The 17,651-nt window shown below is 37.6% G+C and overlaps 1 protein-coding gene across 5 annotated transcripts in view; it reads left to right on the forward strand.

Moving 5' to 3' along the window:
- ZDHHC2 (zinc finger DHHC-type palmitoyltransferase 2) overlaps window positions 1-17,651 on the forward strand; it is a 721,436-nt gene that overhangs the window by 664,655 nt on the left and 39,130 nt on the right. For all 5 annotated transcript variants that reach the window (XM_063668529.1, XM_054499632.2, XM_054499635.2 and 2 more), the window contains exons 2-3: window positions 7,855-7,881; window positions 9,393-9,487. In XM_063668529.1, the coding sequence (XP_063524599.1) occupies window positions 7,860-7,881; window positions 9,393-9,487 (117 nt within the window). In that variant the 5' untranslated portion in view covers window positions 7,855-7,859. The remainder of the gene's footprint in view (window positions 1-7,854; window positions 7,882-9,392; window positions 9,488-17,651) is intronic.

Genomic DNA, 17,651 nt, shown 5'->3' on the forward strand with positions numbered 1-17,651 from the left:
AAAAGGGTACTGTTGCAATTAAACTGAAAATATTAATGTGAATAACATATTTTTCTTGCGTGTCATTAAATAAGGTCTGGAAGGGGTGTCAATTTTGACCTCTAATACTCTAAAAATGAACCGGAGATTTTGGGAAAGTAGCTAAAAGGACAAAGGATTTGGCTTCAGGGGGTTGCCCTGGCCAATTTTGTCGAAGAATTCACTATGAATTTGACAGACTGTTTCCAAAAGAAGAGCATAATTAATTCTGTTAGAGTAATTTGAGCACAGAAAAATTAGCTTAGGGAGGGTATTGGTGACCTTGACACAGGTGATTGCAGGGGAATGCTGGGGAATTAGACCAATTGGAGTTGGACGAGGAGGTAAAAGGAGGTTGGGGGTAGAGAGAGTGATTTTGGATGATTGTTAAATTTTCCTATGAAAAGGCCAGAAACTAGGATGGTGGCTAGAGACATGAAGTCAAGGGACAGATTTTGTTGGGACAGGAGATGTTAAAGCATATTATAAAGATATTAAAGCATAAAGTATTTTTGTCATAATTTTTTGAATGTGAGCTACTTCTGTGAATTTACTGAAAATGTTTTCATACCTACATGCTTGTTTTTTCAGTTAGTTTTTACTTCTAACTAAAATGATATCATAAACGCTAAGCTTCGGCACAGAGGTAGAGTCTTATTTACCATTTTGTTCTCAACAGTGTAAGCACAGTATAGTCAATTAATGTTTCTCAGTAAATGAGTTAAACAGAAAAAATGTAGAGCTTGGCTATAAAATTATCTTTCAGAGTCATTGATTAGGACCAGGTCTCTGTTTCGGGGTGTGTGTGTTTGTGTGTGTGTGTGTGTGTGTGTTTGTGTGTGGGTGGGGGGGCAGTATTCTTAATTATCAGATGTCTGAGGCTAGGCTGGAAATTGCATAGTGGTTTTATATTGAAAAGTTACTGTGTATGAGCAATAAAGGTAAATTATTCCTCCAAAGGAGAGAGATTGAATTTGAAGACAAGAAAAAGAAAATTCAGATTAAGAAAATAAATGTTAAAATCACAGCAATATACATTTGCAATAAAATACCCCAAAATCACATTGTTTTAGAAACACTTTACTGTTCTTTGCTAATTCAAAAGGGGGAGTACGTTTTTTGTCTGTTATGAAGGCGTAGTAGCACACAAGTAGCCATGTAAGTATCTGAAAGCTTGAATTTTGGATGTATTTATGACTAAAAGTTCAACTAGATTTAAGTTACCATCAGTTTACTAGGCTGCTGTATCTCAATAGATACCATTTAGGACAGTAACACTTTAATAATAATCATCAAAGCCAATTTTTAAATAATCAATAGGTAAAAAACATACGAGTGGAATAACCTTTGAGATGATCTCCTGCTTTTAATCAAGGTTGAATTTAAATCATTCTAGACTAAATTAATTCTATTATAGTATATATATATATACACATACACACACATCCTATTAAATCTTTTTCTGTGGAGAACCCTGACTAGTACATAGGGCTGGAATACTTTCTTTATAAAAGGCTAGACAGTAAATATTTTAGGCTTTGCAGTCCGTACTTTCCCTGTCTCAGCTACCTAACTCTGTCATTGTAGCATGTAAGTAGCCATGTAAGTGAACGGATGCATACATGTTTCAATAAAACTTTATTTATAGAAACAGGCATCTAGCTGTATTTGGACCAAGGGTTCTAGGATTAAATGATTGCTTGGTAGTTCAGTCAAAAGAGATAAGGGAGGTATACGTTTGAAAGGATGTTTCATTCAAGCCAGGTTGGATTAAGGAGCAGTTTGTCATCCTTTTCTATATTATGGGTTGTTACTTTGACAGCCTCACTCTTTAACTTCAATTTTACCTGTTTTATTTTTACATAAGGATTTCTTAAAGAACAATTAATGCTATAACAAAAAACTATCACTCTTATCAGTCTTACCAATTCTAAACTGAGGACTGACTAGTTCAGCCTTTTTATCTGTTGTCCTACTCTGTTTCTTTCTCTCTTTTTTTGAGACAGGGTCACGCTCTGTTGCCCAGGCTCGAATGCAGTGGCAGGATCACAGCTCACTGCAGCCTCGACCTCCTGGGCTCAAGTGATCTTCCCACCTCAGCCTCCCAAGTAGCTGGGACTGTGGGTGGGCACCACTATGCCTGGCTAATTTTTAAATTTTTTTGTAGAGATGATGTCTCACTATGTTGCCCAGGCCAGTCTCAAACTCCTGGCCTCAAAACTATGCTCTCACCTTGGCCTCCCAAAGTGCTGGGATTAGAGGTTTGAGCCACTGTTCCTGGTTCTCCTCGGTTTCTTACAGGCATGATTAGTGGCGGTGGAGGGGGCGAGCATAAAGCGCAGCCAGATAACACAACTGGTGACCCAAACTACAAGCTTTGTAGTATCCATGATGGTTCTAGATTTTAAGATGAAGTTCTTTTTTTCTTTTCTTTATTTCTTCTTCTTTTTTGTTTTAAGAGACAGGGTCTCACTCTGTCGCACAGGCTGGAGTACAGTGATGTGATCATAGCTTACTGCAGCCTCGAACTACTAGGCTCAGTGAGTTCTCCTGCCCCCAGTCTCCCAAGTAGCTGGGACCACAGGCAGTGCCACCACACCCAGCTAATTAAAAAAAAAATGTTTTTGTAGAGACACAGTCTCAATGTGTTGTCCAGGCTGATCTCCAACTCTTGGCCTTAAGTGATCCTCCAACTTTGGCCTCCCAAAGTGCTGGGATTACATGTGTGGGCCTCCCAGCCCAAAATGTAATTCCTGAAGGCTATCATTTTACTTTTGGCAAACAGGAACATTCTTGGTAACTATAGTAGCAATTTACCTTTTTCACTTTCTCTCTTCCTGTATACCATCAGCGCCAAGAAAGTGCTGCAATTCCCACAATTAATCACAGAAGAACTTGAAGTTCTGGAGGTATATTGGAAGATTAGAAATTGCTAAAGCAAAATATTATCATTGTAGGGCATGGACCAAAAAGAAATTAGGCTAATCCAAGATAAAATTAGGCAAATAAGTGTTTGAAATTAAAATTAAAATTGTGATTCACAGTGTTCCTATTGTGTGTATTTAGGTGGTATGAATGGTACCATCCACCAGATGTAGGATTGGTAAATATTTTAGTGTAATAGTAGCAATTCTCTTAATTCCCAGGAATAAACTGCACCTAACTTCTTTGGGGTGAATATAAGATTTAGGTCTTTATTTTTTTAAAAAAAGTAATTGTTTTTATTCATTAAGTTAAACAGTGCCTATCCAAAATAGATTATTTCACATATAAGTTCTCAGAAGGACTAACTGTCACATCAAGATCGAAGTTTTAACATCTCATCGTTACTCTGTGTTAAGAATGAAGACCACCTTTTTGGTTTAAACAAGTTTCTGCAATGACACATCCGTTTAAAAAGTCAATTGACTTATAAGATAATTCAGATTTACATTATTTTTCACCTTTTATTTTCACTCGCCAAGTCTATTTTTATTCAACATTTTGCATTTATTTCTTTCAGGAGCTTGTACAAATATTACTTTTCTCTTTGTAATTTGTCTTCATTTTTTAGCCCCCTTTCCTATATGTTATACATTACAGTTAATATTATCAAGATGAAAGATGATATAATTGTACATTCATGGGGCTTACTCTACACAAGGCACTATGTTAAGTACATTCTTTTATTTTCCCTTTGAATTCTCACTACAGCCCTAATGCTATTGCTGCGGTGATCACCCTCATTTTGTAGTGGAATGAGTGGGATAGCTTGTGTAAGCGAGCAAGTGGCAGAGGCGGGATTGGACCTTGCCTTCTTTATCCCCAGCCGTTGCTCTTTGGTGCATTATGCTTAGTAATAATCTCTTTTCCATTTTGACAAATTCAACTATAAAAAAGTACAATACTAAGGAAGAACCAAAACCAAGGTGGGAATGGAGGGAACCCTGTAAACTTATAGACCCGGTCTTTTTTCAAAGTTGCTTGAAGTCCAGTTGAAGCCAGTATCTCCCTCATCCTTTTCCTTTTTAAAGGAACAGGAACCATTTTGTCTTCTCCCTCTCTCCTCTCTTTAGAGAAGTGTTTTCTTCACCTCACAGAAGAGATTGCTTTCGCTTTTGTCAACTATGAGTTGAGTCGTACAGTGTGCTAAGCTAACATGGGAATAGAAATAACGTTTCTCTTGAGTTTTTCATGCCCACAAAAGAAAAACGAACACTTCTCATATGTCCGCTTTGATATACCAGTTTTATGTGATTCAAATTAGTTGTCATGGTCTGTTTGTCTAAGTCAGTCTCTTACTCAGTAAACATTAATGGGGCAGATGCTCTATGCCAGTTCTTGTGCTTTAATGAGGAATTAATTTTAATATGATCCAGCAGAGCCCGAAGTTGTAACATTTTTGTCACATGCAGGAAAGGTTTAAATTGAAAATAAAAGAATTTCTAAGATAGAATTAATGTGCTGCTCATTGTGACTTTGAGAATAAAGCTCATTTGCTTTAGTAAAAACTGAGTGAACCACAGTTTTCTGTTGACAAAATTGAAATAACTATTAATTTATCTCAATAGCTGGTTTAAAGGAAATGGGATAAAGAAAGCTATACAGCACTTGAAGTTTCTCTATGGTAAAATTGGAGAATAGGTATCAGCATCATTGTTAAATCAACTAAACTGAAGTTCTGTCTGTGAAGTAAGAAAATTAAATAATCCTGGATTAAAACTCAAAATCCACATTAAAACCAATAGTCATTTTTAGAAGACCTGTCCCAATTATGTTCAGTATTGCTATTTAGTTTTTGTACGGTTATAAATAATCAAATTATATTTGATTACCATCTATATTGTTTCAAAAATGAGTCTCTATTTTTCATATATTATCTTTATATACATATATAAGAAAAGTGTTTGAGGCTAAATTTGAGCAATCTTTTCTTAAACAGTTACTTTTGAACAAAAATATTTGCATTTGACCATAACTTTGTATTATATGTGTTTTTACACTGTGAGAAAGGAAACTTTGAACTTGACAACTCTGCCATTAAACTGAAAATTACAAGGTAAATCACTGATTTACTAATTAAGTAAACATGGTTGAGAGAACATTGATTTCCTGAGTATCACAAAGTAAAACCTTGTATAGTCCATATATCTGTTAATGAAATAAGTTAATTTGCAAACCCAGATAATGTTACTTAATCAGTGGCAAGTGATAAAAATGTTGCTGGTGATAAAAATGTTGCTAGTACTTATTAAATCATTTAAAATAGCTATATGCAACTTTATTTGCAATATATACCTAACAGATAGGAGATTTCTGCCCAGAATATATAAAAGGCTCTCAATAACTAAGTAGGCCAATAGAAAAATAATCATTCACTTAGAAGAGAAAGGAAGTCCCAATCATAGTATTTTAAAAATAATGCCAAACTGCACTAATACTAAGGGAAATGAACGCTAAAATAATGATTTTTATTTAGGACTATGATGTTGACAAAAATTAAACAGACTTATGTTTACAGGAAATTGAACAGGCTCATAATCTTGGCGAAAGTGTAATTGGATACAGCCTTTTGAACTGTTCCATTTCATTCTACAGATGTTACACAATTATTTACTATAAGGATGAATTTATGTGTAAGTTGTGTACTTTTTAAAAAATAGAACATCTGTGGATTTTGAATTACATTTAGGGAAAAGCAAGCTGTGAATGGCAATAATAATAATAATAATAGCTTTAAAAACAAAGTCTTTACATATCAGGCTTATAGAGTAGTGGTCCAGGCCAAAAAGATTAGCAACTTGTACCAACTACACCTCTTTTGTTATTGTAGTTTTTGAGACAGAGTCTTGCTCTGTTGCCCAGGCTGGAGTGCACTGGCGCGATGTTGGCTCACTACAACCTCTTCTTCCCGGATTCGAGTGACTCTCCTGCCTCAGCCTCCAAGTAGCTGGGATTACAGGCGCACATCACCACACCTGACTAATTTTTTGTATTTTTAGTAGAGACGGGGTTTTGCCATGTTGACTGGGCTGGTCTTGAACTCTTGACCTCAGGTGATCCACCCGCCTTGGCCTCCCAAAAGGCAGGGATTACAGGTGTGAGCCACCATGCCCAGCCCCTAACTATACCTTTTTTAAAATGTCATTTTGTTTTACAGTTTTCAGTTCTCTCAACTCAAGTCAACAGAGTAGCAAACACGTTTTTATGCAAGCACCAGCACGTCTGGAATGGTCAGTAAGGGTCATTCATATATAAATGCACAAATGGAGTCAAATTGCTTTTCCTTTCCTTAGATTAGCTCCACTGAAGGATTGGAAATTTTGATCCAGAAAAGAGTTGTCAATTTTGGAGCACTTTTGAAGACAGGGTGTAGTCAGTGTCTAGAGAGAAATGCATACCTGTGGCGGTGGAGTCAGATATTAAAAAACAGGCTTGCCTCCAGCCTTTCCTGTACCACTCAGATGAGCCGCTTCAGGGATTCTATGAGAAAGCAAACTCTGACTAGCCTCTGACTTACAAGCAGACTTGTAGAACAGGCCATTCGTAAATCAAAGGTTATCCACGCCTGCCTGTCTCATTCTGGAGATCAGAAATGTTAAAAGGAGTGGAGAACCTAGGAAGCATTTACAGGTGCCACGTCTAGGTTAGTAAGAGATCTGGAAACCATATATTAGTTGGTTTAAACTAGAACATTTAAGGGGGGGAACTATAACATCAAATATGTGAAGATCTGTCATTTAGATCTTCTGTTTATTGCTATGGTTTGGAAGCCTCGATATCACAGGTAAAAGTCACAAAGCAGCAAATTTCAACACCCTGGAAGGATGAATTTTCTTATTCTTACGGCAATCCAACAATGGAACGGGCTGCCCTCTAAAAAACTACGGGCTTCTGCTAGCTCTAGAAATGCCTGAACTTATATTCTGTAGCTCTCTTGGGCAGGAGATTGGTTGGACTGAGCAATCTGAAACACTTCTCACACTACCCTCTGGTTCCAGGCTTCAGAAGGCAGCACATTTCATTCCAGCACCAAGTCCTGAGATCCTGTGCCCTTTCGAAAAGCTGAATAAGGACAAAAATATACAAAGTCAGACTTGGTACAGCTGAGATAGGGCAAAACTTCCAAAGACTGTAGTACAAAGAGAGAGACCAAATGGGAAAACAAATAGACAATACAAAAGGCATACAAATGCCTTGATTACTAAATACAGCTTCTTGTCGCAGCTTGCTTTAGCACTTGTGGCCCCTGTCCTAATCTATAATACCTGCTAGCTTGGAATATTTACAACAGCCCCTGAGGAATGGCAGTTTCCCAGCACTGCCTGGTCTCTCATTGTGCAGTAGGGAGCAAGTAAAGTCACTGTGCATAAGCATTTGTACTTTTAGGAATTAGGGGGAATAAAAGAGTATCTGTTTTGGACACAACATTTTATTCTTTGTGGAAAGCTCACCAGGTGGTTGCCAGTTTATCAAGAGCAATAAATGCCTGCGGAAATGTAATGACCTGGAGAGCATTGCTTTTATCTGAACTCTATAGTTGGAAGGAAAACCAATCAACCAAATGATACAGAAATAAGACCCCCAAGGGGCACACTTGACAAGTTTTGTTCCGCAGCACAGGAGCCAGGGCTGAAGTGCACAATGGAGCCATGGCTGACTGCAGCCTCCAGCCTTTTCCTCCACCCTCTCTCCACACTGTGCTCACCTGTCCTCCAGATAAAGTTGAATAAATATTTAGAGAATGTTGGTTTGAAGGGAAGCCAAATTATTAAGCTACATAAATGCCTTATGTCTGTGTCAAGCCCTGTTTACCATAAGCTTCATATAACCTATTACCTTTTTTTCTCTTTACAGTGTCCATGGAAAACACTGGCGAACAAGGTAAGCTAGATTATATTAATGTTATAGATTTTTAAAATAGTTTGAAAAAACCAATTGTATTCACTTTGATTTGGTTGGGATTAATAAATTATTCTTTGAGAATGTGGAGACAAGCTAGGGTTAAAGATGTCTCATTTCTCTTAAGTTTGCAGATTGAATTCTGTCAGACACTTGGCAGAGAATTCTATCCTGAAATGGCTGTCATTGTGCCAGAGATTCTTAAGGCTTTGAGGTATAGGGATATCAACAATTTCCTTTCCTAATTCAGATTATTAACTTGTAAATGAGTCACCTACATAATTTATGAAAAATGTTGTTGGCTTTAGTCATCTCACACCGATTTAAGTGCCTTATTGAATAATTCAAATTTTTAATGATTCTATGAGTATCATCATTCTTTAGAAAAATTAAAAATTGCTATTAAAGTTTTAAAATGCCAAATATGCTATATTTAAATTAGCATATTTTATTCAATGATATCTTACAGAATTAAATTGTGTATTAATGTATTACACAGAAGGAATCATTATCACCATATACAAAATTAATATTTAAAATTTGGGCCGGGCACAGTGGCTCACGCCTGTAATCTCAACACATTGGGAGGCCAAAGTGAGCAGATCATTTGAGGTCAGGAGTTCAAGACCAGCTTGGCCAACATGGTGAAACCCTGTCTCTACTTAAAAAAAAAAAAAAAAGAAAAATACAAAAATTAGCCAGGTGTGGTGGGGCAAGCCTGTAATCCCAGCCACTCAGGAGGCTGAGGTAGGAGGATTACTTGAGCCCCAGAGGGCGGAGGTGGCAGTGACCCACTGCACTCCAGCCTGGGTGACAGAGACCCTGTCTCAAAAAAAAGGAAAGAAAAGAAAATTTTGGATAGTATTTCAAGACTTTATAACACCACCCAGAGTGTGTTTATATGCATTACTGAAAAAAGTATTCAGTACACTTTTTTAAAACAATTGTCCCATGTGATAAATAAGACACTTGAACTCCCACTGAAGGAAATCTCTTTGTCCAGATGTTCTCCGTTTAAATATGTTATCATTACACCAGCTTTGACTAGAGCCAAGCAAATAAGCAAACAGCTTCTCAAATAGGAACTACCTTTGTTATCTATGTCAGTAAAGCAGAGTTCTTAAAGCCTGAGTGTTTTAACACGTTTTGAGTGCTGTGTTTGCTGTTTAAAGTTGCAGGCGTAACTGCCTCATTTTTACAATTTAGAAAAGGTCCTTGTTAGTGATTTTGCCAATAGATGGTCTGTCTACAGATGGGCGGCTTTTATTCATGGGCATAGATCTCATTATGCATTTAGGAATTTTTGTAAAAAACTCTTGGCTTTGGAAATAAATTCGTTGAGTTGTGTTTATTCTAGTATAAAGTAAAGGAACTTTCATAATGTATTATAATTGGTAATTTGGTTATTTTAAAACAAGCAGATCGTTTGTGAATATAATAATTTTAGTATGTATTTGCATATTATAATGATAATTATGTTTCTCTCATTTTAGTTGTGTGCCTGATGGCCTATCATCTACTTTTTGCAATGTTTGTCTGGTCATACTGGAAAACTATATTTACATTACCAATGAATCCTTCAAAAGAAGTAAGTTAAAATATTAACAAAATTATTCTAAAGATAGAAATCAATAATACCGATGTATTATTGAAGAATTAATTTTATTTTTAATGTTGCAAACTTATTGAGTATAGTGACTTTTTAGATTAAAAAAATTAATATGTCTGTTAATAAATACTTGAATTTTCACCTGGAAATATTATTTTTTTCACCAGATGAGCACTGCATTTTCTGTATTAAATCTGTTATAATTCCATTTCCAGTTTAGAGTCAGACATCAGGATGGATGGATAGGTAGACAAAGATAGATAATAAAATAGAGCTAGAAGGTAGACATAATTCTATGATAATTATCATATTAAAGGTGTATTAGTTGGTTATCAGCCACCAGAACCAACAACAACAAAATAATGGCTTAGCTAATCTTCTCTGCGTTCAAAAAGTCTGTAGCTAGTCCACAGCTTTCAGGTGCCCACACTCCTTCTATCTTGTTTCTCTGCCATGTGTAGCCTCCATTTCCAAGGTCCCCTCTTGGTCTAAGGGGGACGCTGCAGTTCCAACCATCACATCTACATTGTAGCCAGCAGACCAAAGAAAGTAGGAAAGAGGAGAAGTAAATGTCCTTCTCTTCAAGAACACTTTCTAGACATTGCTGATGTCATTTCCGCTTACGTTTAGAAGTTGGTTATATGGCCACATCTACCCACAAGGAAGTGGGGAGTGTAGTCTTTCTTCTCAATGACCATGTTAATCATGAGAGAAGAGAAATATGGTTACTGAGAGACAACTAGCAATCTCTGCTCCAGAGGGTTTTAAGTAGAGTGATGGATCAAATTTGCATGTTGAAAAGATCATTCTGTTTGTTTCTGGATCATGCATCCTGGTTAAATGTTCTTGGAGCAAAGAATTGTGTCTCACTCATTTTTGTATCCTTGGCGTATAGCCCAGTACATTGTTGAATAAAAATATACTTTGCTAACTTTAATAACAGTGTAGTTTTAGTAAGCCAAGTTTAAAAAAAAAAAAAAAAGCATCACTGTAGACTGTTTACTGAAGTAATCAGTTTGAAATGCAACTTTGGTCAAAAAAGCCAATAAATATGCTATTTGACTTGGGAGAGGATGGTAAAAACCATAGATGTTTGCACAGAATTAATGGTATGCCTGGCTTAGAATGCTCTATCTATTGCCTGTTTTTCTTCTGTTCTCCACTTCGTTTTCTTTCCCAGTCTTTTTTTTTCCTTCCTCCTACCATATTTGCTTCTTTTCCATCATCTCTCTTACCCTCATCCTGTCCTTAGTAGTAGGTTTGAAGAAAAATACAGACTTCTATCATAGGTAGTCTCATCCACTCTGGTAGTTTACATACAACCTCTGTTTTGATAACTCCCAAATCTGTTTTGAGTTCTAAACTCCCCCTTAAATTTCACACTTATCTATCCCTCTGCCAAGCATAGCTTCTTGATAATTCCACCAACACCTCAAATACAAAACATCAAAAACAGACGTCATCACCTTCTCCTTCCCCAGACTGTTACTCATCTGTTTCTTATGTCAGTTAATGGGCAGTTGATCACTGCTATAATTCTGGGTCTTCATCATCTCCCTTGTCTGAGACATTGTATCCTTCTCCTGGTAATTTGGTTATTTTAAAACAAGCAGATCATTTGTGAATACCGTAATTTTAGTCTGTACTTGCATATTATAATGATAATTATGTTTCTCTCATTTTAGTTTGTGTCTGATGGCCTATCATCTACTTTTTGCAATGTTTGTCTGGTCATACTGGAAAACCATCTTAAGGTTTTCTGTTTATAGCCTTGCCTACCTTTCCTTCCCAGAACCCCACAAAACTTCATCCAATACCCTGAAGCTGGAGTGGTCCTCCTAAAAACCAATGTAATGTCTTCCCCCTACTGCTTGTATCTATTGCGATTCCATATATCCCACAGGGGAAAGCTCAGTCTCTTCTGCCTAGCAATAGCAGCTCTTGTCTCAATTTCTGACTTTATGCTTTAGTAGTTCTTAACTACACATAGTTTCCTGTATACAACATGGCATTATTTCCTTTCCAAAATATTCTTACCCCTTTCTCATGGAAATAATATTTTTTTTTCCATTCATACTGGCAGCTCCTTCTTGGTCTCCTTTGCTGGTTCCTCTTCAGCTCCTAGACTGCCACAACATTGGAATGTTCCAGAGCTTAATCCCTGGACTTCTCTTCTTATATACCTGCATTTATTCCCTCATGGATTTCATTGAGTTCTGTGACTTCATGTGTCACCCCAGTGCCGCAGCTCTTAGATTAATATATTAGCCTGGTGCTTGCTAATAAATGCCTGACACATTTCCAGCTACCTATTTGACATCTAATAGAAATTTCAGGTTCAACAAAACTGAAAACAAACTTCTGATTTCTCATTTAATTCCCCAGTTCTCCTAGTCCTAAAGTTTTCTTATGTCAGTAATGACAGTTTCACTCTTCTGTTCAGGCCAGAAACATTGGTGTCATCCTTGGCTACTCTTTTTCTCTTGGACACCACATCTAGTCAATCAGAAAATTCTGTACCCTCACCCTCAGAGTATGGCCACAGTGTGGACTCATGTGCTGCACTGCTCCCTGCTCCCGCCCCGGTCCAAGCCACCATCCTCTCTCATTTATACGTTTGCAGTAGCGTCTTAACAGGTTTCTTTTTGTTGGTTTTTTTTTTTTTTTTTGGTATTTTGTTATGTTCGGTTTTTTTTTTTTTTTTTTTTGCCTCCTCTTGTGTATTTTCAACACAGTAGCCAAAGTGATCCTTTCAAAAGACAAGGCAAATCTCTCACTTTTTTTATGTCTTTATACAAATGGTACCTTATCATTGAGGCTGTCTTTGATGACTCAGCATAGAATAACAACCCCACTACCCTTGGCATTCCCTGCACCTTACCTTCCTGGATTTTTCTCCATAACATTTACCATCATGCAACACACTCCATATTTATTTGTTGAATACTTTTAAAAATACGCCATCACTAGAATGTAGGTTCCATAAGGGCATGAAATTTATCTTTGTTCACTGCTTCATCACCAGTGCCTAAAGCAGTGTCTGACCTATAGAAGGTACTCAAGAGATACTTTTTAGGTGACTGAAAGTAGGGAAGAAGTTATGCATACAGATGCAGGTTTATTTTTATGGCCTTGGTGGGAAGTTGAAGTGACTTCTAACTTCTCTCTAAAATTATATATGACATCATTGGCTAACAATGAAGATGTAAGTGGGTTAATTAAGGGTTGGGAGAGTAGAGAAGGTTTGAAATAGTGGATTGGACAGAGTGGCAAAAGGATATGAAACACAAACATGGAAGAAAGAACACAGCATTGAAGGAACAGTCAAATTGATGACAGTGACATTATAATGGTATCAGGCTTCGTTGCGTGATTTTTCTACACATGAATAAGACGTGCCTTATTCATACAACTGTGTGAGATAGATATTATTTTTTACTATTTTACAGATGGAGCCACTGGGTTTGAACATGAAACAGTTATCTTAAGGTGTCTAGTGCTACTGTGTGGGAGAGCTAAGGTTCAAACAAAAGTCCTTTCAACCCTTAAGGACACTTTCTTTTCGCTACACCATGCTCTAGTATGGAGAGCAAGCACAATGGGTGGGAGTGCCCAGGACTTCAATTGAAGCATGGGGGAAAATATAGCAAAAATTTTTTTACATATTATTCATTTAATGTTTGTGTTTTTTAAAGTTTTGTATATGAAGTACATAAGATATTAGCTGATAAAATATATACCAATACACTTGAACCTGGGAGGCGGAGGTTGCAGTGAGCCGAGATCGCGCCACTGCACTCCAGCCTGGGCGACAGATCGAGACTCCGTCTCAAAAAAAAAAAAAAAAAAAAAAAGAAAAGAATATATACTAGTAAATACTCATCTGTTAGCAGTATGATCTCATGTAATTTTTTACGGTTAGGGGAACATGATCAAAAGAGTTTGGAGACCACTGTTAGGAAAAAAGAGCCCTTGTCTGGTGGTTAAGAACCTTAGAATATTCCCTTTATAAAACGCAAGGTCTTGGGCTATTCTTTTAATTGATCAGCTGTTAGAGACCTCTAGCTTGTAAAATGAAGATCCTGAACTTAGAACATGTGAATTAAAATTTGCCCTTTTCATAGCAAGATTGTTAAAGTGATAATAGTTTTTCATTGGTAAGATTTTCTCAATATAAAAGTAATATAACTGCACTAAATTATATTTTGAAAATGAAGACTAGGCAAAAAGAAAAAAGAGAAAAATCCATTACACCAATTCAAGCACTTTACATTCTGAATTTCTTTGTAGTTAAAAAAAAATCTGTGAGTACCTAATAGGTATATATGGGGTACATGAGGTATTGTGATACAGTATGCAATGTGTAATAATCACATCAGGGTAAATGGGGTATCAATCACCATAAGCATTTGTATTTTGTGTTACAAAAAATCCTATTATACTCTTAGTTATTTTAAAATGTACAATTAAATTATTATTGATTGAAGCCACCTTATTGTGCTATCAAATACTAGGTCTTATTCATTCTTTTTTTTTTTTTTTTTTTTTTTGGTGAGATGGAGTTTCGCTCTGTCACCCAGGCTGGAGTGCAATGGCATAATCTTGGCTCACTGCAACCTCTGCCTTCCGGTTTCAAGCAATTCTCCTGCCTCAGCCTCCCAAGTAGCTGGGATTACAAGTGCCTGCCACCACGCCCGGCTAATTTTTGTATTTTTAGTAGAGACGAAGTTTCACCATGTTGGCCAGGCTGGTCTCAAACTCCTAACCTCGTGATCCGCCCGCCTCGGCCTCCCAAAGTGCTGGGATTACAGGCGTGAGCCATGGCGCCTGGCCCTAATTTTTGTATTTTTAATAGAGATGGGGTTTCACCATGTTGGCCAGGCTGGTCTGGAACTCCTGACCTCAAGTGATCCACTCGCCTTGGCCTCCTGAAGTGCTAAGATTACAGGCCTGAGCCACTGCACCCAGCCTTATTCATTCTTTCTAACTTTTTTGGTTTTGGTACCATTAACTTTCCCCACTTCTGTCCTAGTTCCCCACTACCCTTCCCAGCCTCTGGTTGCCATCCTTTTATTCTCTATCTCTGTGAGTTTAGTTGTTTTAATTTTTAGCTCCCACAAATAAGTGAGAACATGCAAAGTTTGTCTTTCTCTGCCCTGCTTATTTTACTTAACATAATGACCTCGAGTTCCATTCATGTTGTTGCAAATGATGGGATCTCATTCTTTTTTTTGTGGCTGAATATATTCCATTGTGTAAGTAAACACCGCATTTTCATTATCCATTCATCCATTGATGGACACTGAGGTTCCTTTCAAATCTTGGCTATTGTGAATAGTGCTGCAATAAACATGGGAGTGCAGATTATCTCTTTAACATACTTGTTTCCTTTCTTTTGGGTGTATACTCACAGTAGGATTGCTGGGTCATATGGTAGCTCTATTTTTAGTTTTTTGAGAAACCCATCGTAGTAGTACTAATTTACATTCTCACCAACAGTTTACAAGGGTTCCCTTTTCTCCACCATCTCACCAGCATTTGTTATTGCCTTTATTTTACTTTATTATTATTTTTTGAGATAAGGTCTTGTTCTGTTGGCCAGGCTGGAGTGCAGTGCTGCAATCACAGCTCACTGCAGTTTTGACTTCCTGGGTTTGAGCAATAGTCCCACCTCAGCCCCCTGAGTTGCTATGACTATAGGCATGCATCACCACGCCTATCTAATTTTTTTTTTTATTTTTTGTAGAGATGAGATTTCACTATGTTGCCTAGGCTGGCCTCAAACTCCTGGGCTCAAATGATCCTCCCTCCTTGGCCTCCCAAAGTGCTGGGATTATAAGCATAAGCCACTGCACCTGCCCTTTGCCTATCTTTAGAATAAAAGCTGTTTTAACTGGGGTGCGATGATAACTCATTGTAGTTTTGATTTGTATTTCTCTGATGACCATGGATGTTGAGCACATCTTCATATACCTGTTTGCCTTTTGTGTGTCTTCTTTTGAGAAATGTCTATTCAGATCTTTTGGTCATTTTTAAATTGGATTATTAGATTTTTTCCTATAGAGTTGTTTGAGCTCCTTATACATTCTGGATATTAATCCTTTATCAGATGGGGAGTTGGCAAATACTTTCTCCCATTCTGTGGGTTGTCTCTTTAGTTGGTTGATTGTTTCCTTTGCTGTGCAAAAGCCTTTTAACTTGATGTGATCCCATTTGTCCACTTTTGCTTTGGTTGCCTGTGCTTGTGGGGTATGATTCAAGAAATCCTTGCCCATACCAATGCTTTGGAGAGTTTCCCCAATGTTTTCTTTTACTGGTTTCATGATTTGAGGTCTTAGATTTAAGTCTTTAATCCATTTTGATTTTTGTGTAGGGCAAGAGATATGGGTCTCATTTCATTCTTCTGCATATGGATTTCTAGTTTCCCCAGCAGCGCTTTGAAGAGACTGCCCTTTCCCCAGCGTATGTTCTTGGCACCTTTGTTGAAAATGAATTTACTGTAGATGTAAGGATTTGTTTCTGGGCTCTCTATTCTTTTCCATTGGTCTATGTATGCCAGTACCATGCTATTTTGGTTACTATGTACAAATGCTAGTCTTATGCCAGTACCGTGCTATTTAGGTTACTCCCCTACACTAAACTCTGTAGTATAATTTGAAGTCAGGTAATGTGAGTCTTCCAGTTTTGTTCTTTTTACTCGGGATAGTTTTGGCTATTCTGGGTCTTTTGTGATTCCATATAAATTTTAGTATTTGTCCTCCTTGGGAAGGCTTTCCAGGTTAGGTGTTGTGATCTAAGCTGCATCTGCATTAGGAGGTACCCCAATCCCAGTAATACTGTGGTTCTTACAGACTGGTAGATGTGTACTGCCTTGGTGGTCTTGGATAAGATTTGAAAGAATTCTCTGGATTACCAGGCAGAGACTCTTGTTCTTCTGCCTTATATTCTTCTAAACAAACAGAGCCTCTCTCTCTCTGTGCTGAGCTGCCGGGAGCTGGTGGAGGGGTGACATGGCACCTCTGTGGCCAACACCACTGGGACTGTGCTCAGTCAGACCCAAAGTCAAGATAGCATTGGGTCTCGCCCAAGGCCCATTATGTCCACTACCTGCCTCCCACATCTATGTTTGCCCAAGGCTGAAGGGCTCTGCAGTCAGTAGGTAGTAAAATCAGCCAGGCTTGGGTCCTTCCCTTCAGGGTAGAGAGTTTGCTCAGGCCCTGGCCGGGTCCAGAGATGCCATCACAGATCCAAAGACTGCAGTCAAAAACCTTTTAGTTTTTTTTGGTATTCAGAGTGTACCTGTTCCCATTTTTTAAATTTAATAGTCCATCAGTGGCTTATTAGCATTTTTTTTATTACACTTTAAGTTCTGGAGTACATGCCCAGAACATGGAGGTTTGTTACATAGGTATACACGTGCCATGGTGATTTGCTGCACCTATCAACCCATCATCCACATTAGGTATTTATCCTAGTGCTACCCTCCCTTAGGCCCCCACCCCCCGACAGGCCCTGGTGTGTGATGTTCCCTCCCTGTGTCCATGCGTTCTCATTGTTCAACTCCCACTTATGAGTGAGAACATGTGGTGTTTGGTTTTCTGTTCTTGCGTTAGTTTGCTGAGAATGATGGTTTCCAGCTTCATCCATGTCCCTGCAAAGGACATGAACTCATCCTTTTTTATGGCTGAATAGTATTCCGTGGTATGTATGTGCCACATGTTCTTTATCCAGTCTATCATTGATGGGCATTTGGGTTGGTTCCAAGCCTTTGCTATTGTGAACAGTGCCGCAGTAAACATATGTGTGCATCAGTCTTTATAGTAGATTCTTTCACTGACGTATCACTTTTGAAGTTTTTTAAATTGTAAAATATTTTATACATATTTTTGTATATGTACAAAAACGTATATACAATGCACTACTTAAAGAACAATTAAGTGAGAACACCTAAGCAGCCACCGAGCCAGTATGTCAAACATTGTTCATATTTTCCATCTCTGCTGTGCATCTCCCAGCTGTTTCCCTTAATTCCTCAAAACGTAACAACTATCCTGCATTTCCTATTATTCTTTTTTCTTTATAATTTTATCACATATACATTTATCTCTAAACAACAATGTATATGTTGTTTAGCTTGCTGGTT

The sequence above is a fragment of the Pongo pygmaeus genome, chromosome 7 (genome assembly GCF_028885625.2).
Source record: "Pongo pygmaeus isolate AG05252 chromosome 7, NHGRI_mPonPyg2-v2.0_pri, whole genome shotgun sequence".
Classification (NCBI taxonomy): domain Eukaryota; kingdom Metazoa; phylum Chordata; class Mammalia; order Primates; family Hominidae; genus Pongo; species Pongo pygmaeus.